General features: G+C 46.6%; 1 protein-coding gene across 3 annotated transcripts in view; it reads left to right on the top strand.

The window, feature by feature from the left end:
- fank1 (fibronectin type III and ankyrin repeat domains 1) overlaps positions 1–25657 on the top strand; it is a 72219-nt gene that overhangs the window by 41602 nt on the left and 4960 nt on the right. The window contains exons 6-8 of one of the 3 annotated variants that reach the window (XM_038773749.1): positions 12693–12758; positions 13017–13182; positions 23749–23892. In XM_038773749.1, coding sequence (XP_038629677.1) covers positions 12693–12758; positions 13017–13182; positions 23749–23892 — 376 coding nt within the window. The remainder of the gene's footprint in view (positions 1–12692; positions 12759–13016; positions 13183–23748; positions 23893–25657) is intronic. The other 2 variants (XM_038773751.1, XM_038773750.1) reach the window with 2 other exon arrangements.

The raw sequence follows: 25657 nt of genomic DNA on the forward strand, positions 1-25657 counted from the left end.
TCCTGTGGTTACTGAATTTCCATGTTTATATGTCAATACGTACATTTCCTGAGTCTTATGTTTGCAATCCCTGGAATTTCCTGCCTCTAACAATGTATCATTAGATTGACAGTGACAGATTCTACATCGAAATAAGTAAAATTATTTATTTTAAAATGTGAATAATGGACATTTAAAATGGATACAAAAAAATGTTGGTGATAGTGTTACTCCTATTGTAGACTTTTACTATTAGCTAGAGTTTTATCTTTTCCGATACAAAGACATCAGTTCTTTTTTTCCAGCATTTCTTTCTTTTTAAAACTGCCTTGTTTCTATTCTATTGATGCGTTGCACTCGACATTTGGATCCATGATTTTCGAAATTAATTCGAGATGTCTCAATCATATGGCTGTTTCCAGGTGGGCTCGCCTAGAAATGCACAGCTTGCACATTTTAAGGATCTGTTTACATTTTAGCCATGGCACTGTTGGGAGATCTGTCGTGACGATCCCCACTTTAAAAAAAAAAGTGTTTTCCTATATTTGCAAGAATGTGCAATGTAAAAGAAATAATTGAAAGCATCCTTCAAAGGTTCTTGTGGGTTTCTGTGTGGTCCCTATCTCAATCTATCACACCAAGTCAGCCACAGGATAGTTTTAGAAAGATTTCAGAAGGTGCGCCAACTCAAACAGTACTGGAAGGTAAAATCTCTCTTAGGGTTTAAACTCTGCAGATGAAAATTATATCAACTGCCCCTGAGGCTATGCAGCACATGTAGAAAACCAGATGGTGCAAAGTTGATGTGTAGAGAAAGAAAATGTATAGAACATCAACAGATGTGAAATAGGATGTAAGGTAAGAAGGTCACCAATATTTTGAGAACAGAATTTTAGGGAATTAATCCTGAGCTAAGCCCTCAACACATTAGTAATTGTGTGCAGATGAGGAGAAAGGAAAATTCAAAATACCACTCTTTATATTAAGTGTTTAGAATACCTGATAACACCAACAATCTTATCTGTTGTGGTTCTTTAGAAAATGGTTCTTTCAAAAAATTATGTTACAAATGTAATTGTTTAATATAACTTTTATTCGTGGTACAAACTCAGACCATTATCTGGACATTTTGATGCAGTACCCCATCTGGGACTGTCACCAGGGCAACCCACTGGCAAATTAACCACTTGCGAATTCTGAATCTGGGATACTTGTGGGAAAAACTGTCTCTTTGACAGTCCCACTATTTATTATGAATAAACACGTATGAAGAAAGGGACTAGGAGAATTGGAGCTGCACATTTCTGCTGTCTCTGCAGTCACAGGTTAGAGTTTTATATTACGGTGATACTATATCTTGCAATTCAGCTAAAACCTGATCATCAAAATGGAGAATGTTTGAGTTGATTTATTTGTTCCATATAAAATCACAACAGTTTACAGGTGGGTGATCTCTAGACAGCTAGTTAATCATAACCCCAAAAAACTTGCTATCTGCACATTTAAAAGAAACACATTTGCGGTCACATTTAAGCTTCATACTTCGCCAAGTTTGATGTCGTACAAGCTTTATAGCCATTTATGTAAGCGTTGTACTGGCAATTATTTATGTTTTGTTGAACCATTTCTGTTAGTATTTACTATGCGTGTAATGAGGAAATCACAAACACCAGCAACATCAATAGTTTATAATGTTTTGCTTCATGTGCAATGTGCAAATATTGCCTGACATAACCACTAAATTATGCTATGTATAATTTAATGTTTGTGACCTTCATTCCCCTAGTACAAAGCAACCTTGCTCCCCAGGGAAAGGTGATGATGGCTAATATTGAGTTGACAGCTTCCAAACATATATTGTTTGCGTGATTGCCAGAGGACACAGTTTAAAAATTGGGGGTCTCCCGTTTGTGACTGTGATGAGGGGATATTTTTTCTCTCTCTCAGAGGGTCATTAGTCCGTGGAATTCTCTTCTCCAGAGTGCAGAGGAGGCTGGATTATTGAATATATTCAAGGCTGAGTTAGATTGATCAGAGCAACCAGGACCATTTACCAGGAGGAACAGGCGTGAGGGGTCAAATGGCCTACTCCTGCTCCTAAGTCTTGTCTTCTTGTGAAATCATATCAAAGTACTTAGCAAAATCAATGGCATCCTGTTAGACAGTACAGAATGAAAAAGGACAGGTGATGATTTGGGAATATGAACATGACAAGAATGAAATAGGTTGGAACAACTGAACAGAACAGTACAAGGAAAGATGGGATGTGGTGATAAAGTCTGAGGGCAAAAGGATAGCAGAAGAGCGATAACATATAAAAATATAAATTCTTGGAATATGGTATCACTAGCCAAACTCACAGTTACTGCCATTTCCAAACTGATCTGAGATTTTGGAGAGCTTCCTGCTTGTCTGTGTGATGAAGGTGCTGCCACAATGCTGTTAGGTTAAGATGTTGACTCAGTGCCGATGGAGGAACGGTGATATGTGTTCAAGTTAGGATGATGGGTGACTTGGAGGAAAATACAGAGATGATAATGTTCCCATGCACCTTTTGGCAGATGTCGCGGTTGTGGGAATACTTTCAAAAAAGCCTTGGTGAGTTGCATCGAGGAGCTAGTTCACACCACAGCCATGGTGCGCTGGTGCTGCAGGGAGTGCATGTCTAAGGTGGTGGATGGGTTGCTGATCAAAGCGGTACTTTGCTCTGATTGGTGTGTGAGTTGAATTGGGATGAGATTGGACAGGGTTAATAGGAGGGGACCGATAAAATAAGAGAGAATAGGTATCCCACAACCTGGAAAAGAGTGGTAACGTGAAAGAAACAAATACCAGCGGCGGGATTTAATAGAATCATAGAATTTACAGTGCAGCAGGAGGCCATTCGGCCCATCGAGTCTGCACCAGCTCTTGGAAAGAGCACCTTCCCAAGCTCACACCGCCACCCTATCCCCATAACCCAGTAACCCACCCAACATCATATCAAAGTATTTAGCAAAATCAATGGCATCCTGTTAGACAGTACAGAATTTTGGACACTAAGGGCAATTTATCATGACCAATCCACCTAACCTGCACATCTTTGGACAGTGGGTGGAAACTGGAGCACCCGGAGGAAACTCATACACACATGGAGAGAACGTGCAGACTCCGCATAGACAGTGAGCCAAGCCGGCAATTGAACCTGGGACCCTGGAGCTGTGAAGCAGTTGTGCTAACCATTATGCTACTGTGCTGCCCCAAGGGCCAGGATTTGTGGAATTTCATGACAACATAACTGGCGCCACACTTGGACCGATCCAGCAATTGTGGAGGGGCATTCAGGATTGACACTCAGGAGCCTGATAATCTGCAGCTGCATATTCAAACTTCACTCCCCACACACACGTTGATCGAGTAGACCCTCTTTCGGTTTGTGTAGAGCGACCTGCCATTTGCAGCTGCTTGTAGGGCGATATGCATCCCATCGATCATCACCTGGACTCTGGGCATCTCAGGGATGGAGGAGAACCCCACTGCCCAGGCTGGGCTCGGTCCACATTGAAATTGATGTATTATGCCGACTGGACAGAGAGGGCATCCGTGGATGCACCTGTACACCGAGCTCTGTGAGATACCAGACAGGTCCCCACTTGGCACCTGGAAGGAGCCTGTTGCGTAGACTTTCAGGGCAACCGTCAGCTAGATGCCCACCAGGAGCGTGTGTCCTCCCCCATTCTCTGGTGTCAGGTGCACCATGATCTGGCAGCTATGTCGCACTGTCCCTCTGCTTAGCCGGGGTCTTTGACGGCTTGCCCGGTCCGGCAGGTCCTCGAATGACAGGCGCTGCTGGTACACATGAGGCCTCATGCGGCGCCGCCTTTGCACCTCTTCCTCCTTCTCGGCCTGTTGGCCGGCCAGCTTTCCATCCTCATTGGCTGCCTCCTGTTCTGCAGCTGCACGCTCCACTGCTGCAGCTTCCTCCTCATCGCCAACTCCAGCTCGTGCAGCCGTAGGGTATCCCTCAGGGCTGCTGTGACTAGGAGAAAAGCCACTGTTGCTGGTTGTATTCCAATATCCATTGTCTGCAAGGGCTTAACGGTCAACATGTTAGAATGGTGCATATTCCCTTGTGCAACCAGGTCCAGTGGGATACATGGTAACCCTGTTGGCACTGCAGACTCTGCCCCCCGCATGGCCCCTCGTCCCCTCCACTCCGCACCCTTGGCTCTGTCGGTGCCCAGCACCATGGGGGCCTGTGGCCCTGGCGTCGGTCCCTCCTGCCAGGCGTATCGTTGGCTGACACTGTACTTGAAAGCGGTATGATTCGCAGCCCCCGTCTGGCGCCCCTCCTGTAGGAGCTACTGTGGGCATTGCCTTGTGTGGGCCACGTGATGCCCCACCGATGGGTGCTGACCGGTTGTGGAGCAGTAGTATGGCTGAGGGTGGGGTGCGCGGTTGGTGGGGGTGGCACCCAAACAGCGGGTGGCACTCTGCAGAACCACGTTTCAAGGTGTACAGTCAGTAGGAGGCGCACCACGATGGCTGCCTTGGGGGCCGCAGCCATGGCGGCCTGTGCCTGGACACCCCGATCCCCTGGGGGTTACCCCGGGCCCACGGCCAGTCCCCCATTCCACACACCCCCCCTCCCCCCACCACCACAGCCACCCCAGCCAGTATTAGGACCAGCAGCCCACAGTCACGCCTCTCTGTGTCCTACCTCCTCTGCATACAAAGTGGCAAAGTTTAGTGGGAAACTAGAGGATTGGGAAATCTTTAAATGTCAAAGAAAGCCATGAAAAAAGCTATAAAAAAAGTAAAACAGATTATGAGCGTAAACTAGTTCAGAATATAAAAACAGATAGCAAAGGTTTCGACAAATATATAAAACGGAACAGAGTAGCTGAGGTAAACATTGGCCCTACAGTGGTATTTTGTGTTGGTCTTCACAGTGAAAGACACAAATAACATGCCAATAATTGATGGCAAGGAGGCTATGGCAGGTGAGGATCTAAAAATGGTCATTATCACTAAGGAGGTAGTGTTGGGCAAGCTAATGGGGCTAAAGGTAGACAAGTCTCCCGGTCCTGATGGAATGCATCCCAGGGTACAATAAGAGAAGGCGGGGAAATTGCAAATGAGCTCATGATAATTTACCAGAATTCACTGAACTCTCGGGCAGATTGGAAAACAGCAAATGTGACGGCACTGTTTTAAAAAGGAGGTAGATAAAAGGCAGGTAACTATAGGCCGGTTAACTTAACTTCTGTAGTGGGGAAAATGCTTGAATCTATCATCAAGGAAGAAATAGCGAGACACCTGGATAGCAATTGTCCCATTGGGCAGACACAGCATGGGTTCATGAAAGGCAGGTCAAGTTTAACTAATTTATTGGAATTCTTTGAGGACATTACGAGTGCACTGGACAATGGGGAACCGGTGGATGTGGTGTATCTGGATTTCTAGAAGGCATTTGACAAGGTGCTGCACAAAAGGCTGTTGCATAAGGTAAGGGTGCACAGAGCTATGGCCAATGTATTAGCATGGATAGAGGATTGATTAACGGACAGAAAGCAAAGAGTGGGGATAAATGGGTGTTTTTCTGGTTGGCGGTCAGTGGCTAGTGGTGTGCCTCAGGGATAGGTTTTGGGACAGTAATTCTATGCAATTTATATAGGTGATTTAGAATTTGGGACCAAGTGTAATTTGTTAAAGTTCACAGATGACACTAAGATGAATTGTCGAGTAAAGTGTGCAGAGCACACTGAAAGTCTGCAGCGGGACATAGATAGTTTAAGTGCGTGGGCAATGGTCTGGCAGATGGAGTAAAATGTTGGTAAATGTGAGGTCATCCATTTTGGTAGGAATAACAGCAAAATTAACTATTATTTAAATAGTAAAAAATTGCAACATGCTGCTGTGCAGAGGGACCTGGGTGTCCTTGTGCATGAATCACAAAAAAGTTTGTTTGCAGGTGCAGCAGGTAATTAAGAAGGCAAATGGAATGTTGTCCTTCATTGCTAGAGGGATGAAGTTTAAAAACAGGGCTGTTATGTTGCAGCTGTAGAGGGTGCTGGATAGGCCACACCTGGAGTACTGTGTACAGTTTTGGTCTCCCTAATTGAGAAAGGATGTTCTGGCACTGGAGGGTGCAGAGGTGATTCACTCATTGATTCCAGAGTTGAAAGGATTGGCTTATGAGGAGAGACTGTGTGGACTTGGACAATACTCATTGGAATTTAGAAGAATGGGGGGGGGGGGGAATCTGATAGAAGCATATAAAATTCTGAAGGGAATAATTAATATAGAAGCAGGGAGGTTGTTTCCACTGGCGAGTGAAACTAGAACGAGGGAGCATAGCCTCAAAATAAGGGTGAACAGATTAAGGACGGAGTTGAGAAGGAACTTCTTCACCCAAAGGGTTGTAAATCTGTGGAATTCCTTGCCCAGTGAAGCAGTTGAAGCTACCTCCTTGAATATTTTTAAGGAAAAGATAGATTTTTGAACAGTACAGGAATTATGGGTGGTTAAGTGGAGCTGAGTCCACAAAAAGATCAGCCATGATCTTTTGAATGGTGGAGCAGGCTCGAGGGGCCAGATGGCCTACTCCTGCTCCTTGTTCTTATGTTCCCTCCCTCATCAGCCACGGCGCCTGTTTCACGATTTGTAAAAGCACAAGTGAACCATACAAGATCTCGTTTAGCTTCCCGTGACGATACAAGATCTCGTAGTTATAGGTGGAGAGTTCGATCCTCCACCGCAAGATCTTATCGTTTTTTATCTTGCCCAGCTGTACATTATCGAGCATGAAGGCGACCGACCGTTGGTCAGTGAGGAGAGTGAATTTCCTTTTGGCCAGTAATGCCTCCAATGTCGCACAGCTTCTACTATGGCCTGGGCCTCCTTTTCGATTGAGGAGTGGCGGATTTCGGAAGCATGGAGGGTACGTGAGAAGAAGGCCACGGGTCTGCCCGCTTGGTTGAGGGTGGCCGCCAGAGCTACGTCAGGCGCGTCGCTCTTGACCTGGAAGGGGAGGGACTCGTCGATGGCGTGCATCGTGGCCTTTGCAATGTCTGCTTTGATGCGGCTGAAGGCCTGGAGGGCCTCTATCGACAGGTGAAAAACTGTGGATTGGATCAGAGGACGGGCCTTGTCTGCATAGTTGGGGACCCACTGGGCGTAATAAGAAAAGAAATCTAGGCAGCGGTTCAGGGCCTTGGAGCAGTGAGGGAGGGGGAACTCCATAAGGGGGCGCATGCATTCAGGGTCAGGGCGTATAACTCCATTTCGCACTACATAGCCGAGGATGACTAGGCGGTCGGTGCTAAACACGCATTTATCCTTGTTCTAAGGTTAAGGATTTTCGCGGTCTGGAGGAATTTTCAGAGGTTGGTGTCGTGGTCCTGCTGGTCGTGGCCGCAGGTGGTGACATTATCGAGATACGGGAATGTTGCCCATAAACCGTATCAGTCAACCATTCGGTCCATCTCTCGCTGGAAGACCGTGACCCTGTTAGTGACACCGAAGGGAACCCTTAAAAAGTGGTAGAGCCGCCCATCTGCCTCGAAGGCAGTGTACTTGCGGTCACTCGTGTGGATGGGGAGCTGGTGGTAGGCGGACTTAAGGTCCACCGTGGAGAAGACCTTGTATTGCGCGATCCTGTTTACCAGGTCGGATATGCGGGGGAGAGGATACTCGTCCAGCTGCGTAAACCTTTTGATGGTCTGACTGTAGTCGATGACCATCCTATGCTTCTCCACGGTCTTTACCACCACTACTTGAGCTCTCCAGGGACTGTTGCTAGCTTCAATGACTCCTTCCCTCAGTAGCCGTTGGACCTCTGACCTAATAAAGGTACGGTCCTGGACACTGTACCGTCTGCTCCTGGTGGCGACGCGTTTGCAATCCGGGGTGAGGTTCGCAAACAGGGAAGGTGGATCGACCTTGAGGGTCGCGAGGCTGCAGACAGTGCGAGGGGGTATAGGGCCGCCGAATTTGAAAGTTAGACTTTGGAGGTTGCACTGGAAGTCTAACCGTAGGAGTGTGGCTGCGCAGAGGTAGGGAAGGACTTAGAGCCGATAATTTTTGAACTCCCTTCACTGGACCGTGAGGTTTGCCACACAGAACTCCTTTATCTCTACTGAGTGGGAACCGGAGGTCAGGGAGATTTTTTGATTAACAGGGTGGACGGGGAGAGAACAGCGCCTTACCGTGTCGGGGTGTATGAAACTCTCCGTGCTCACAGAGTCGATTAAGCAGGACGTCTCGTGTCTGTTGATTAGCACCGTTGTTGTAGCAGTTGAGAGTGTTCGAGGCTGAGTCTGGTCCAGGGTCACCGACGCTAAACGTGGCAGCAGCTGGGTATCCTCGTCGGGCGGCGTGTGGTCATCTGCACCAAAGTCCTGGGAGTCCATCCAAGATGGCGGCACCCACTGGTCGCACGTGGCTGTGGGTGCACCAAATGGCGGCGCCCATCCATCACACGCGGCGTCAGTGGAACAAGATGGCGGCACCCGGAGGCCACACGTGGCCCTGGAGGAGAAGGATGGCGGCGCTCGCAGGCCACACAGGGCCCGTGGAGAGGGTAGTAGTGGCGGTCCGCATTCGCTTCCGGAGACCGCAGCGACCGCCCGTGCCTGGCATACCGCCACAAAGTGGCCCTTTTTGCCGCACCCTTTACGAACGGGCTGGGCAGCGCTGTCGGGTGTGTTTGGCTTGCCCGCAAAAATAGCAGCGGGGCCCCCCGGGGTTGCCGGGCCGTCTTGCAGCGCAAGCTTGTGGGGGGATGTGGGGCATTGCCTCGGAGTCGGCCGCAGAGGGATTCCACGCTGCCCAGGGGGCTGCCGCGCGGTCGGGGGCATAGGCGCGGATGTTTCGGGAGGCCACATCCAAGGGCCCGTGCCTCCTTGAGGACTAGTGTTTCTTTCTTCAGCAAACACTGGCGGATTTGAGAAGACAGCATACCCGCAACGAAAGCGTCCTGAATCAACAGTTCAGTGTGGTCATTTGCTGAAACTTGCGAGCAGCTGCAGTTTCTCCCCAACACTAGGAGCGCACGGTAGAATTCTACCAGTGACTCACCAGGAATTTGTCGCCTCGTTGCTAGTAGATGCTGGGCGTAGATCTGATTTACAGGGCGAATGTAATGTACTTTCAGCAACTCCATCGCGGCATCGAAGTCGTCCACGTCCTCTATGAGGGTGTAGACCTCTGGGTTCACCCTCGAGTGCAGGATCTGCAGTTTCTGTTCTCTTGTGGGTGTGTTTTCTGCCGTTCCGAGGTAGCCGTTGAAGCACGCCAGCCAGTGCTTGAAAGTCGCCGCCGAGTTTACTGCGTGGGGGCTGAGTTGCAGACACTCCGGCTTGATTCGGAGCTCCATTCTTTAAATCTAGCTTATTAAATTGATGCTCGATCAATGACTACTAAAGCGAGGTTGTAGTCCAACTGAAGGCTTTAATAAGCTAGGTGTTTCCCCCAGCAGCTCAGGTACCGAAAGGAAGCTGCTGAGGTGGCACGGGTTCTTATACCCCGCCTTGCAGGGCGGAGCTACCATACAGGCTCGACCAATGGAAAGCATACATTATCTACCAATGGTGTTCCAGCATTCCTATGTACCATAATACCTCTACACAGACTATGACACTAAGGTTCTATGAAGCTGCAACATTACTTGCCAATTTTTAAACTCAATGTCCCGGCCAATGAAGGCAAGCCTTCTTGACTACCTTCTCCACCTACGCTGCCATTTTAAGTGACCTTGTACCAGTACACCCAGATCCCTCTGCCTATCAATACTCTTAAGGGTTCTGCCATTACTGTATATTTCCCATCTGTATTAGACCTTCCAAAATGCATAATCTCACATTTGTCTCGATTAAACTGCCATCTCTCCACTCAAGTCTTCAACCGATCTATATCCTGCTGTATCCTCTGACGGTCCTCATTGCTATTCGCAATTCCACCAACCTTTGTGTCATCCACAAATCAAACAGTAACATTTTCCTCCAAATCATTTATATATATTAAGAACAGCAAAGGTCCCAGCACTGATCCCTGAGGAGCGCCACTAGTCACAACCCTCCATTCAGAAACGCATCCTGCCACTGCTACCCTTCTGTAAATGAGCCAGTTCTGTATCCATCTTGCCAGCTTACCTCTGATCCCTTGTGACTTCACCTTCTGTACCAGTCTGCCATGAGTGACCTTGTCAAAGGCCTTACTGAAGTCTATGTAGACAACATCCACTGCCATACCCTCATCAATCATCTTCGTCACTTCCTTGAAAAACCCGATCAAGTTCGTGAGCCACGACCTCCCATTCACAAAGCCATGTTGCCTCTCACTATTAGGTCTACTTATTTCCAAGTGGGAGTAAATCCTGTCTCGAAGAATCCTTTCCAATAATTTCCACTGACGTAAGGTTCACCAGCCTGTAACTACCTGGATTATCCTTGCTACCCTTCTTAAACAAAGGAACAACATTGGCTATTCTCCAATCCTCTGGGACCTTTCCTGTAGCCAGTCAGGATACAAAGATTTCTCTCAAGGCCCCAGCAATTTCTTCCCTTGCCTCTCTCAGTATTCTGGGGTATATTCCATCAGGCCCTGGGGACTTGTCTCCCTTAAAGTTTTTCAAGACCCCAATACCTCCTCCTTTATGATCTCAACGTGACCCAAACTATCTACACCCCCCCAGACTCATCATCCACCAAGTCATTCTCTTTGGTGAATACTGATGCAAAGTACTCATTTCATATGTTCCTCGTTTCCTCTGGCACCAGGCATAGATTCCCTCCTCTGTCCTTGAGTCATGCTCTTTATATATGTATAAAAAGTCTTGGGATTTTCCTTAATCCTGCTGGCCAATGATTTCTCCTGACCCCTTTTTGCTCTCCTGACTCCTTGCTTGTTTCTTTCTACTTTCCTTATATTCCACACTTGCTTTGGGTGTTCCCAGCCTCCCAGCCTTGCCAAATGCTTCCTTTATCTTTTTGACTAGGTTCACAATATCTCTCGTTATCCAAGGTTCCCGAAGCTTGCCATACTTATCCTTCATCCTTACAGGAACGCGCCGGTCCTGAATTCCTCTCAATTTACACATGAATGCCTCCCACATATCATGTTGATTTTCCCTCAAACATCTGCGCCCACTCTACATTCTTCAGTTCCTGCCTAATGTTGTTGTAATTAGCCTCCTCCCAATTTAGCACCTTCACCTGAGCACTACACTTACCTTTATCCATCAGTACCTTAAAGCTTACTGAATTGTAGTTATTGATCCCGAATTACTCCCCTACTGAAACATCAGTCACCTGGCCGGACTCATTCCCGATTACCTGGTCCAGTACGGCCATAGTTGGACTATCTACATACTGTTTCAAGAAGCCCACTTGGATGCTCCTTACAAACTCTACCCCATTCATGCCCATAGTACTAAGTGAGTCCCGTCAATATAGGGAAAGTTAAAATCACCCACCACAACAACCCTGTTACTTTTACACCATGCCAAAATCTGCCTCCATATCTGTTCCTCTATCTCCCACTGGCTGTTGGGAGGCCGATAGTATACCCCCAGCCGACGGAGAATCCAGCCCCAGAATTTTACATTGTTCGAATGGGTGTGTGCCTGACCCACAAGTGCACAAATTGCAGGAGAAAATGTTGGCCTGCGTGCTGACCTCATCATGTACTCATGCAAGATTTCAGTCGGTGGACGCTTGAGAGAGTCGGAAGCGCACCCATCGACAATCACGTCAGCAATTTTGCCCATTATAGAGCCAATTGATCGCAATTTTACGCAGCCCGTCTGCTTTACTGGTTACCGTGCCGGCTGACTGGCCAAGGGGTCTTTACGTTGTAGCTGCAACCTCGATCCTGGGCGGGATGAAGGGTCATGGCTGAAATGAAATTTAAAACGTTGACTGATGTTTGTGTTTGAATGTGCTGCCTCGACACTCTTTGCATGATTTTTCTGTTGCAATTTTTTTTTGCAGGTCTGCGGTTCCCTGAGACAACTCTGCAGCAGCTGTCGCGCTGAGAGAGCACAGTGGGAGCGCCACCTTCTTCCTGCAACGCTGAGCCTTTCCCAGCATGCATTTCAGGCTTGATGGCCATTAATTGGCCAGCCAGCGTGAATTTGCACTCCGGGCAGGTCACACCATGAATGTGTTTCACACCTGCTTCCATGGCCACTGAGTGTGCAGGCACAACGGAGAAAAAAATTCAGGCCCCGATCTTTTACCGACAGTGCGGCAACATATGGAGAATGGAGGCCCTTTTACTGTACTGCCCACATTAATACTATCTTGGTTGCAATAATGGAGGGAGCTACTATTGTGGTGATTGTGTATCAGTGTAGATGCAATACAACTGAGCAAGCACGGAAGGGAGAACTGGTAGCAAGACACAGACACACGCAGGCAGCATTTGAGGTAGTTATAAGTTAAGCTCTGAAGACAGAACAAATTCACAATAAAGCATCTTCTCCAACTTTGAGACTACGAGCTTTATTAAGACACAAGGAACAACACAACTATCAGCCAGATTCATTTCAATATCCAAAAAAACAGTGCATATAAAACATGTGTTATATAAAAGAAAACCCATATAGATCTTAATATGTCTAGCATACAGGAAAAAAAACAAATCCAACTAGTCCTGCAGTAGCTGCTTAAAAAATAGCTTCCTCAATCGTGATACATGTCTTAATACTTGTCCACTTACTTCTCTCTAAGGATGGTGGAAACTCTGATCAAATTTGGTGCTGATGTCAATCAGAGGAATGGCAGTGGTAAAGACAGGTGAGGTGAAACAATGAATAAAGCAAATGGCAGAAAGGCAACAAAGAGATTGTTTGACAACCTGGTTTAACCTACTGATGAATGAAATTCTGCTCATGTTGAATCATATTAAAAATGTGGCTTTAATCTTCAAGGCTAATTTTAGATACAGTGTTTTCAATATACTGTTTCTGAAGTGTGGAAAACCCTCGAAGGGGAAGGAAATCATATGTGACATTTTTTTAGCCAAAATTTATATCCTTTCTTCTCCTGTTACAGCTTAATGCTAGCTTGCTTTGCTGGCCACCTGGATGTTGTTAAATGCCTTCGGAGACTTGGAGCTACATGGGAATCCCGAGACAATGGGGGTTCAACTGCCATGCACTGGGCTACAGATGGGGAGAACCTCAATGTGATTGAGTGGATGATAAAAGATGGTTGCAAGGTATGTAATTTATTGACCAGCTAGCTTTATAATTGTTAAACAAATGGAATCATTAAAAGCCCTAATTTGTTCCACATGTCTTTGCTACGTGACTTTCCTCTAAAAGTGGCAGTTCTCATTTAAAAGCTTAAAGGGGCCATCAAAACAGACCAAGTAAAAAGAGCACTAAGGGGGTTTTTTGCTAAGGCTATAGGGAAGCGTTGAGTTGGTGAGAATTCGGAGATTTTCTTTCAATGTTTTGATGTACATGAACTGGAAATAGTTGATACTCTCGCCTGTTGATAAAAATCTTTAAAAAATATTTCACTCTGCAGCACAGATATCCCGAACTTTATGGATACACTGAGCAGGATTTTCAAGTCTGAAGCAGTAAGCAGGAGCCAGATATGTTTTTGTGTCAGGAACTCAGCTTCGATGGGAAACTGACTGAAATTGAGATTTTCGTAGCAGTTAACTGAAGGCTGGTTTCGAGTCTGAATAGAGCCAGCGGGGGGCGGAATGGAGGTGGGACAGATGAAGTGTGGAGATGGGTCATATGGTACTCCGGCCATCATTCAGGCTGCTGGTTACCCTGAGAGAGTTTGGGCTGAATTTTCACTACTGAGGCAGGTATGATAAGCAGGGAAATTTCCTGACTTGCCATGCTTGCCCCAACTGTCGGGAACTTTGCTCGGGTGGGGAGAGAGGTGGGGGGTGGGAGTCGGGCAAGTGTATGGTATGGAGTGGGGTCCACTGACCCTGGACCCTGGCGGCAGAGTGTAGGCGACCACTGAAGTGGTTGCTAAGGACTTCATCCGAGTTATATTAAAGGTTGTTAGGTCCTCCAACCTTCACCCCACACACCCTGCATTGCCTCTATGCCACCTCTGTCCCCTTCTTGTCACCTCGTGCCAACACATGCCCTCACCCACAGGTCCTCATACCCTCCATGCCAATTCATTCCAAAGCACAGTCCTTGCATGTACATTCACCCAGTGTACATTATGTATAGAACCAATGAGCCATATAAGAATAATGGGGCTCAGAAAATAAATGTACAAATTCACACATTTTCCTTTGACAAAAACTGCTGTTCCTGCAACTCTGTAAAAGTATCAAAAACAGAGGTTACAAGAACTTTGCACCTCATAACATTGTGTAAATAAACATTGAAACATTGATAAAAAGGATCTCAGGAAAAATAACTTATTATCGCCACTTAAAGATATCAATCAAGCAAAGTCAACAGGTCCCATCAGTTTTCAAAACAGAACCCGCTGAGATAATCCTTATAAGAGCCTGGGCTCTTGGTCAATCATACATAATGAGGCCATCCAATTCTACTTACAGAATTCTTACAACTATCCTCCTTCCTGTGCAGGTTCATCCTCATCTCCATTTGGCCATGATTTCTCAGGATGCAGCACCTATTTTCAGCTACATGCTTCCTGGGGCTCAGGGAGCATCTAAACGGCCTTACCCACTGTTCCCATACCCATGTGATGCCAGTAGGTAACCATTCCCTGAACTGGAAAAGTCCTTAAAGTTAACTCCTCTCCTGGCTTGTAATGGGCTTTTGCAACTTTCACTTCAGAGGAGTCAGTCCTTTCACGATGATCAGAATTTACACTTACCTTCAGCTGTTCTGAGTCAGGCATCTCCTAAATGCCAGCCACCTCCAGTATCTTCGAAGGACTTCAGGAAGACAAGCTTTTTAAAAACCCTTAGCGAGCTTAAGTATTCTCAATGGGAGTGTGGATGGATTCGCAGACCCAGAGCATCGCTCCCCAGCCCACAAAGATTTCTGACATTGGGAACGTGGGCCACTGAAAACCGGTTAGACAGTTACAAAATCTCCCAAATCATATGAACGTACGAATTGGGAGCAGGAGTAGGCCACTCGGCCTATTCGCGAAGATCATGGCTGATCCGATTATAACCTCAGCCACAAATTCCAGCCCACCCCAATAACCTTTTGCCCCTTGTTCATCGAGAATCTATCTAGCTCTTAAAAAATATTTGAAGACTCTGTTTCCATTGAGTTTTGAAGAAGAGTTCTCGAAATTCATTACCCTCTGAAGGAAACATTTCTTCTCATCTCTGCCTTAAATGAGTGACCCCAGGGGTGGGATTCTCTGGTCACCAAAATCGCATTTGTCGATCGGCTGGGGAATCAACATTTATGCCGAAATCGGTGGCGGCGCCGCTTTCGTGATGCTCTGTTCCGTCCGAAGAGTACGCCGCACGCTGTATCGACGGCCTCAGGACGTTGCCTGAGGCCCTCCCACCGATGCTCCACCCCCGACTGGCCGAGTTCCTGATACCGTGGGTCTCTCACGCTATTAGATATCGGGAACTCGGCGTGGCCGGCGGGGGAGAGCTGATCCGCGGGCAGGGGGGACTTTGTCAGGGGCTGGGGGTACTGTTGGGAGGTGGTCAAGGGGTCGCGAGCTGACCAAAGGGGGGCACTATTTGGCAGGCCGGGGCCGCGCACAGCCGGCGCCATGTTGCACGGCACGGCTGCTGCATGCGTGGCCACAGACCCGGCAATTCTCCGGCCGTATTGGCAGCTAGAGCCGGGTGCTCTACTAGCCCCCCACCAAACGGAGGATCGGGGGCCATCTTCCCTGAAATTTCGACTGTAAAAGGCCAATATACCCACGCCGGCGTCAGGACACAGCCTGAAAATAGGAAAATCCAGCTCCTTGTTTTTAAACAGTGACCCTTAGTTATAGATTCTCTGACAAGAGTAAACATCCTCTCCACATCCACCCCGTTAATGACCCTCAGAATCTTTAAGTTTTAATCATGTCGCCTCTTACTCTTCTAACCTTTTGTTGATATAAACCTAACCTCTCTAATCTTTCCCCATAATACAACCTGCCCATTCCTGGCATTAATCTAGTAAACCTTCTCTGAACTATTTCTAATGCATTAACATCTTTGCTTAAATATGGAGACCAATATTGTACACAATATTGCACATGTGGGGCTGGATTCTCTGCTGCATCGGGAACTACTGGCGGCGGGAAGCGGAAAATCCAGCGTGATCCAGCGTGGGGCAGAAAACAGGATTGACGATGCTCTGGTCCACTATTCTTGTTGGGATCGAGGTGCACCATGCCAGCAGGAGAATGCAAATGGGTCATTAAGAGTCATTTGCGTCCCATTAACGAGTCGGGCACCATATTCTCTGGGCCGAGAATTACATGGGTGAGAATTGGTGCAGATCGTGACAAAAGTGGCTTGACGTAGCGGACCTCAAATTGGGCCAAGACGCTAACTCTTTAAGGGAATTTACCCCAAGGTCCATTGAAGGGCAATCTCCCCCGCACCTCGCATTATAAAACCTTATTATAAAACCTGTCCATCATCTCCCAATAGACCACCCCACTGCCTTCCCCCCCCAACACCACTGGAGACCCTTTAACTAGAGAGACCCCAACCGCGCGGTTTACGGGGGCTGGAGCGCTCCGTGAAGTAACCGCGCATGCGCTAGATGGCGCCGGCCCAACTGCGCATGCGCGGGACCCAAGGCGCGCGTCTTTTACGCGGCGCCGGGTCTCTGATGCCACGCCGAGGCCCCGCCCCCGTAAACCGTGCAACGCCCCTACTAGCCCCACGGAGGGGGGAGAATGGGGGTCTGGGAACGGGCGCCGACGCCGGAGTAAAACACTCCGGTTTTTACTCCGGCGTCGGCACTTAGACTCCCATTGGGAGAATCCCGCCCATAGTCTCCCAAATGGAAAATCCCACTGATGGCCTCACCAATACTCGATACAAATAAAGGATAACCTCTCTACTTTTGTAATCAATTCCCCTGACAATAAAATTAATTTTGCCTTCCTAATAACTTGCTGTACCCGTATACTATCCTTTTGTGATTTATGCGCTAGGACACCCAGACTCTTCTGCACTTTAGGGCTCTGTAATCTCCCACCATTTATACAATACGTTTATTTTTTATTCTTCCTGCCAAAATAAACAATTTCACATTTGCCCACATTATACTCCATTTGCCAGATTTTTGCCCACACACTTAACCTATCTATATCCCTCTGTAACCCCCTTACGTTCACTTCACAATTTGCTTTCCTACCTATCTTTGTGCCATCTGCAAATTTAGCAGCCGTACCTTCTGTCCCTTCATCCAAGTAATTTATATAAATTATAAAAGTTTCAGCCCCAGCACTGATCCCTGTGGCACACCACTCATTACATCCTGACAACCAGAAAAAGACCCTTTTATGCCAACCTGTCAGCTAGCCAATCTTCAATCCATGCCAATATGCTACCCCCTACAGCCCAAGAGCTTTTATTTTCTAGTCCACGTTTGAATGATCAGAAACAATATTTAGCCTGTTCTTATTAACCCAAAACATGTTTGAACAGAGGATTCACCTGGATGTTCAAAATCAGTCTTTAATTTGTGAAATTGTAGATGAATTTTTAAAAATTAAGTGTAGCCCTATTTGTCTTGCCCTCTCCTTTGCTGAATTCCAATTCTCCAATGAACAAAATACTTCATCGGAATGATACATCCAGAATGGAGTATGTATAAATTGTGTGCTTGTGATCGAGTGATTTATGACTCTGGAAATGATTAGTGTTGTGCTAGTGAGGGGAGGGGGAAGGCAGGATTGGCCCCAGAGCGTGCTATTTGGCTTAACGCTTCTATATTATCAGAACTGTGCCTACAAGAGGCTATCACAGGCTTCTTTTTCAACCAAAATTGTGGCTGCAGCCACTCTGAACAACACTATGCTTCTGTGACTCCACCTGCTCCTACTCCTCCTCGTCATCAGAGGATGCAGAATGGTCTGCAACTTCCTTCTACAGCTCCATTCCTTTCTGCAGCACCATATTGTAAAAGGCAGAGCAGACCACCAGTGGTATTGTTATTGGACTGGTGATCCAAAGACCCGGTGTAATACAATGGTGACATGGGTTTGAATCCCACCATGGCAGATGGAGGTTCGGTATTACCATTAAAAATAAATAAATTTAGAGTACCCAATTCATTTTTTCCAATTAAGGGGCAATTTAGAGTGGCCAATCCACTTACCCTGCACATCTTTGGATTATGGGGGCGAAACCCACGCAAACACGGGGAGGATATTCACACGGATGATCCCAGGAATGGTAGGCCTAACATACGATGAACGTCTGAGGATCGTGGGATTATATTCATTGGAGTTTAGGAGGTTGAGGGGAGATCTAATAGAAACTTACAAGATAATGAATGGCTTGGATAGGATGGACGTAGGGAAGTTGTTTCCATTAGCAGGGGAGACTAGGATGCGGGGGCACAGCCTTAGAATAAAAGGGAGTCACTTTAGAACAGAGATGAGGAGAAATTTCTTCAGCCAGAGAGTGGTAGGTCTGTGGAATTCATTGCCACAGAGGGCAGTGGAGGCCGGGACATTGGGTGTCTTTAAGACAGAAATTGATAAATTCTTGATTTCTCGAGGAATTAAGGGCTATGGGGAGAGAGCGGGTAAATGGAGTTGAAATCAACCATGATTGAATGGTGGAGTGGACTCGATGGGCCGAATGGCCTTACTTCCGCTCCTATGTCTTATGGTCTTATGGTCTTATGGATGTGCAAACTCCACACGGGCAGTGACCTACAGCCGGGATCGAACCTGGGATCTCAGCGCCGTGAGACAGCAGTGGCAACCACTGCGCCACAGTAGCACCATTACTGATCGAGTTGGCCCAGTCCTAAAGGACATAACTGGGGCTGTGACAGGTGGTGAGAGAACCAACAAAAAGGAAAGACTTACTAACCTAATCCTCACCGACCTGCCTGCCACAGATGCATCTGTCCATGACAGTATTGGTAGGGTTGACCGCCACACATACCTTGTGAAGATGAAGCCCAGATTGAGGATATTGTCCATAGTGTTATGTGTCATCACCATTCTGCTAAATGGGATACATTCAGAACATACCTAGCAACTCAAGACTGGGCATCCATGAGGTGCTGTGGGCCATCAGCAGAAGCAGAATTGTACTCACCCACAATCTGTAACCTCATGGCCCGACATATCCCCCACTTTATCATTATCACCAAACCAGGGGATCAACCCTGGTTCAATGAAGAGTGCAAGAGGGCATGTCAGGAGCAGCACAGGTATGCCGAATAATGAGATGTCAACCTGTAGAAGCTACAACACAGGACTACTTGCATGCCAAGCAACATAAACAGCATGTGATAGACAGAGCTAAGCGATCCCACAACCAACAGATCAGATCTAAGCTCTGCAGTCCAGCCATATCCAGTCATGAATGGCGGTGGACAAGTCAACAACCCACTGGAGGAGGAGTCTCCACAAATATTCCCATCCTCAATGATGGAGGAGCCCAGCTCATCTTTTCAAAAGACAAGGCTGAGGCATTCGCAACAACCTTCAGCCAGAAGTGCCAAGTGGTTAATCCATCTCGGTCTCCTCCAGAGGTCCCCAGCATCACTAATGCCAGTCTTCAGCCAATTCGATTCACCCCACGTGATATCAAGAAAGGCAAAGGCTATGGGCCCTGACAATATTCTGGCAATAGTACCGATGACTTGTGCTCCAGAACTTGCAGCACCCCGTCAAGCTGTTGCAGTACAGCTACAACACTGCCTAGTTATGTCTTGTACACAAAAGGCAGAATAAATCCAACCCAGCCAATTACCGCCCTATCAGTCTACTTTCAATCATCAGTAAAGTGATGGAAGGGGTTTCAACAGCGCTATCAAGCAGCATTTACTTAGTAATAACCTGCCCACTGATGCTCAGTTTGGGTTTCGCCAGGGTCACTCAGCTCCTGACCTCTTTATAGCCTTGGTCAACCATGGACAAGAGCTGAACTCCAGAGGTGAGGTGAGAGTGACTGCGCTTGACATCAAGGAGCAATTGACCGTGTATGGCATCAAAGAGCTTGAGCGAAATTGGAGTCAATGGGAATCATGGGGAAAACTTTCTACTGATTGGAGTCATACCTGGCATAAAGAAAGATGGTTGTGGTGCTTGGAGGTGGCTTATCTCACCGCGGGAGTTCCTCAGTGTAGTGTCTTAGGCCCAATCATCTTCAGCAGCTTCATCAATGACTTTCTTTCCAACGTAAGGTCACATGTGGGGATTTTCGCTGATGACTGCACAATGTTCTCCATTTGGGACTCCTCAAACACTAATGCACTTCACGTGCAAATGCAGGGAGATCCGGACAATATCCAGGCTTGGGCTGATAAGTGGCAAATAACATTAGTGCCACACAAGTGTCAGGCAATGACCACCTCCAATAAGAGAGAATCAAACAATCGCTCCTTGACATTCAAAGGAATTACCATCACTGAATCCCTCACTATCAACATCCTAGGAGTTACCATTGACCAGAAACTGAACCTTATCAACCCTATAAAGACTGTGGCTACAAGAACAGGTCAGAGGCAACAATCCTGTGGTGAGTAACCCACCTCGTGACTCCCCAAAGCCTGTCCACCCCCTATAAGGCACAAGTCGGGAGTGTGATGGAATACTCTCCACTTGCCTGGATGAGTGCAGCTCCAATAATGCTCAAGAAGCTCCAAAGCATCCAGGACAAAGCAGCCCGTTTGATTAACACCCCTTCCACAAACATTCACTCACTCCAACACCGACGCACAATGGCAGCCGTTTGTACTATCTAAATAATGCACTGCAGGAACTCACCAAGGCTCCTTGGGCAGCACTGACAAACCCATGAACACTACCATCTAGAAAAATAAGGGCAGCAGATCCATGGGAACACCACTACCTTGTGGTTCCTCTCCAAGACACTCACCATCCTGACTTGGAAATATATCGCCATTCCTTCAATGTCGCTGGGTCAAATTCCTGGAACTCCCTCCCTAATAGCTCAGTGGGTGTACCTACACCACATAGGGTGTAGCGGTTCAAGAAGGCAGCTCACCATCACCTTTTAAAGGGCAATTAGGAATGGGCAAAAAATGCTGGCCTAACCAATAAAGTCCACATTCCGTAAAAAACAATTTAAAAAAGAATTTTGAGCACACTGCTGGTCCATACTGAAGGGCACTACCAAATCTGTCCAAGGTAACGGAATCTCATTTCCAGCCAGCCAATACCTTGATCAAATTTGGCCCTTGTGGTGATGTGGCTCCCGTGTACCTCATTTTAGCATCAGTAACAGGGCACCTGAAAGACATCATCCACCAGGTTGTCAGAGGATAGCCCTTGCCTCCATTCACCTGGAGGTGCAAAATCTGTGGTAGCCTTGATTGGTGCAGTATGCAGGAGTAACGGCAGTTTCTAGGATAATTTTGTTTTATTCATTTATGGGATGTAGGCCAGCATTTATTGCCTATTCGTTAAACGCATTAAGTGGTCATGAACAATCTACACCTTGAAGGAGTGGAACCTCTTCTGGCTGATGAACGTTCCAGAATGATCTGAGGGCACCTTGATTGCCATATATGTGCATTCTGACCCCTTGCCCCCTGTGGAAATACAGCCAGTGTCCCACTGGCAGAAACTCACTGTCTATTTGTCATCATCAGCATCAAATTGCACATCTTGGGTGACCTCGGCAAACATGGCGTCTGTGAATTGGGATCTGACTTATGTGCTGCAGATTCTGAGATCTTGCAGATGTTCCCTAGCAGTGTTGAAGAAATTCAGGGATTTGCTGACCTTGATGTTTGCTGGCAGTGCATGCCCGCTTAACTGTCACGGAAGAAGGTTTTGTTCTTAAAGTTTGCGGATGTTAGCAATGAGATGGCCCAGGAACGGAGGCTCCTGAGACGCTATTCCTCCCTCATGTCAGGAAGCTGATCCTCTGTTTTCAGACTCTGCTTTGGGAGTATTTCCACCTTCAGGCTGGAGCTCTGTTAATGGGTGTGTGATTGTGAGGCAGACAGTGGTTGTTGCTGTCACTGCTGCTGCTGGCATTACTGCTTCTCTCATAGGTTGTTATAACTGCTTTCAGTCTATAACAAAAGCTGGGAGTAGAATCATAGAATCCCTACAGTCCAGAAGGAGGTCATTTTGCTTATCGAATCTACACCAAGTCTCTGAAAGAGCATCCCACCTGCGCCCCCCACATCCCCAACCTAACCTTTTGGGCACTAAGGGGCAATTTAACATGGCCAATCCACCTTTCCTGCATGTCTTTGGACCATGGGAGGAAACCAGAGTACCCGGAGGAAACACTCGCAGACAGGGGAGAACGTGCAAACTCCACGCAGACAGTTACCCAAGGCCGGAATTGACCCCGGGTCCCTGGTGCTGTGAGGCAGCAGTGTTAACCACTGTGTTAACTTGTCGCCCACTAAGCTTAGACCAAGGTGAGTAACGTACAAGGTAAGCGAAATGACTTAGGACAGCAGGGTAGCACAACTGTGGCTTCACAGCCCTAGGGTCTCAGATTCAATTCCCCACCGGGTCACTGTCTGTGCGGAGTCTGCACATTCTCCCCATGTCTGCGTGGGTTTCCTCCGGGGTTTCCTCCCACAATCCAAAGACGTGCAGGTTAGGTGGATTGGCCATGCTAAATTGCCCTTAGTGTCCAAAAAGTTAAAGAGGGGTTATTGGGTTACGGGGATAGGGTGGAAGTAAGGGCTTAAGTGAATCGGTGCAGACTCGATGGGCTGAATGGCCTCCTTCTGCACTGTATGTTCTATGTTCAAAGGTTCCTGTAAGTCAGGGAAATCATACTCTCAAGCCAAGTGAAGCAATAAAAGTATTTCCCATAGGCAAGACCACAGCTATTTTGTTTCACTAATTTAGTGTGTAAATCTCACTGCTTCACCATCTCCAATTGTCCTATTGCATAGTAGACCCTGGTGAGATCCACACAGACCAGGAAATGTGTGTGCTGGTTGCGAAAGCCAGATTGCTCTGTTAAATTGTCAGTTAATTGCTACTTAACATATTTAAGTGTCTGATCCAACAGCTTCAAGGGTGTTTCTTGCTTCCTGTTCAAGGAGGAACATGTTGAGTTCTCCACACACCATCATTTTCAAGGGCTTTAGCCTAATACCCAGCTCCTGCACTCTGGCAGATAAAATTGCACCCTCAGAATTTGAGGTTGGCGTGGATCCAAATTGAGCCCAGGGCAAGGTGTGCATAATGGCTGGTTCAGATGTTGAACTTGCTCTTGTTTATTTTAATTATTTAAGATTACTTGCAATGAAGCCATTAATACGGTAAATTGATTGCACAGCATTTTCGAGGCACCAGTATCTTCATTTAGCACCTTTAAAGTCACACATGGTGAATTCCTGCTCTTGGCCTTTCTCTTATGGTGTGACTCAGGGTGTTCCGACATGGCAGAAGGAAACCTCTGAAGATCTGACACTGCAGATTGCTCCCTCAAACAATCTAGTCATTGGCAGTGAATTATCAGAAGGATGGGGAAAGTAACTTCCAAAATAAATGATGGAAGGACAGCTGGATTTATGCATCATGCTCACATATGATGGACTTATTCTTTCTGCCTGACGAAGCAGTCCTCACTGCCTGCATTACCCAATGAAGTAACCAAGGGTGTTGTTAAATGGCATATATACTTGCTTGGGCTCCTGTTGTTTATTGTGAATAGGTTGACAGCACTGATGGACACTCGTCATGGACACCACTGATGCGAGTTGCTGCTCTCACTGGCAATGCCGAGGTTGCTTCTGTTTTAATTAAAGCAGGTGCAAATGTGAATATCCAAGATAAGATGGGGAAAACACCACTAATGGTAGGTATTTGAGTTCTTTCCTGATGTGCAACACCACATAACACACAGTTGGTCCAAACTTCCTCAGATTGCAACGGTAATACTGACATCCTCCAAATGAATTTGTTATGTGGCCATCTGCATTCTGCAATATTAGTGGCATACCACACATCATATATATGCCGAGACCATCACACTACAACTGGTATCTATCCATAGGCCCTCTCTTCCGTGACTACAAGCACACGGGTTAGACAGAGCACATATTCATGCCTGCTCCAATAGGTAGAATTTTGTGGGACAATTTGTTAGCCTGTCACCACCTTGGCCATCAAGTCCTGGAATGGGACTACAAATCCAGAGCTAAAGGCTCAGAGGCAGGGACACTGCACCATTAGATCTCCTAAATGTAGGTATACTGAATGTATACTGATGATATCTCATCAGAGTCCTTTATACATGTTCAAGACTCCTGCTGTATATCCCCCTATTGCCATCATTATCCCTGCTGATACCCTACATGAACTGAATTAAAACTAACCCCTCAATAAGAAAACTCCGTGACAAGAATTAAAGTTAACGCCGTTTCTATCCAGGTGCATGATGACAGTATGTGCCTCATCCACCAAGAACGGAACGCATGAGTACAATATTGTTGTGTCCGAGATTCTAGACTGGGTTTTCATTTGCAATTCTGCCCTATATCGGACTGCACAGAGGCAGAAAATCCAAAACAATCAAACAGGGAAACTAACTACCATGTGCCTGCTCAATCTCATTTTGTCAGCCTCAGTCACAGCTTCTGGACGCCCCTTCACTGTCCTGGTCACATACACTGGGGTGGCAGATCCTGACAATTTGTTGCCTCCTTCTCCAATCCTGCCAACCCAAGTGATGAACTGGAGGGGTGACCATAGTCCATGGGACAACAAGAGAAGATCCATTGAACCTCCATTGAAGTGTTAATGCAGAATCAAACTGTGGAAGTAGGTGACGCTATTCTGGGTGAATTCCTTAAAATGGGCTAAATGCCCTTCCTCATCCATAAGTAATTTGCAATCTTGTGAACACTTGTACCCTTCGATACCATGTTAAGTCAGGTTACAGCTTTTAAGACATTTGAACAATAACAACATGGCCAACAGGACAGTGATTACTGGGAGGGAATTAATAATGGAGAGTACTGCAATCAATGGCCCAATGCCTCGGAGACACAAATAGAGTATTCCACTGAAGATGATAAAAAAGAACCACAAGTTTTAATCTTGTTGCCCACAAGTCACATTAATGTTTGAATGATAAATTGCATTTCTCACTCACTAACAGGATTTTCAATTGTCTCAGCTACATATAAACATTTGCAATGAGATAAGTGTAATTGAAACACAACATGTAAACAATTTGAACAAAACAGGATTTTACAATTAACGGTTTAATTGGTTTGCCTGCCCTTCGAGATTCTTCGACATTTCTGGAAGAAGGTTGTCCTGACTGGTGCTGTTCTTTGCTTCCAGTGATGTGAAGACTAATTGTGTTATTAAATGCTGAAAGCTAATTGTCCAACTAAAGTTTTGAAAAGACTAGAAATAATTTGCCTGTACAATGGACTTTCAAACTTGTTGCTTTCTCTTTGCTGGTGATTTGGAAATAGTAGATGTAACTGTAGGATTTTGTGCAGCATCAAAATCGCTCACCGTGTGACCTTCTTGCTGAAACTTTCACCCTGCTTTTCCTTGCTCAGTTTTTGTTCTTAATTATTCCTCAGCCTCAGTGATTTTGACCTTCA

The sequence above is a fragment of the Scyliorhinus canicula genome, chromosome 16 (assembly GCF_902713615.1).
Source record: "Scyliorhinus canicula chromosome 16, sScyCan1.1, whole genome shotgun sequence".
Classification (NCBI taxonomy): domain Eukaryota; kingdom Metazoa; phylum Chordata; class Chondrichthyes; order Carcharhiniformes; family Scyliorhinidae; genus Scyliorhinus; species Scyliorhinus canicula.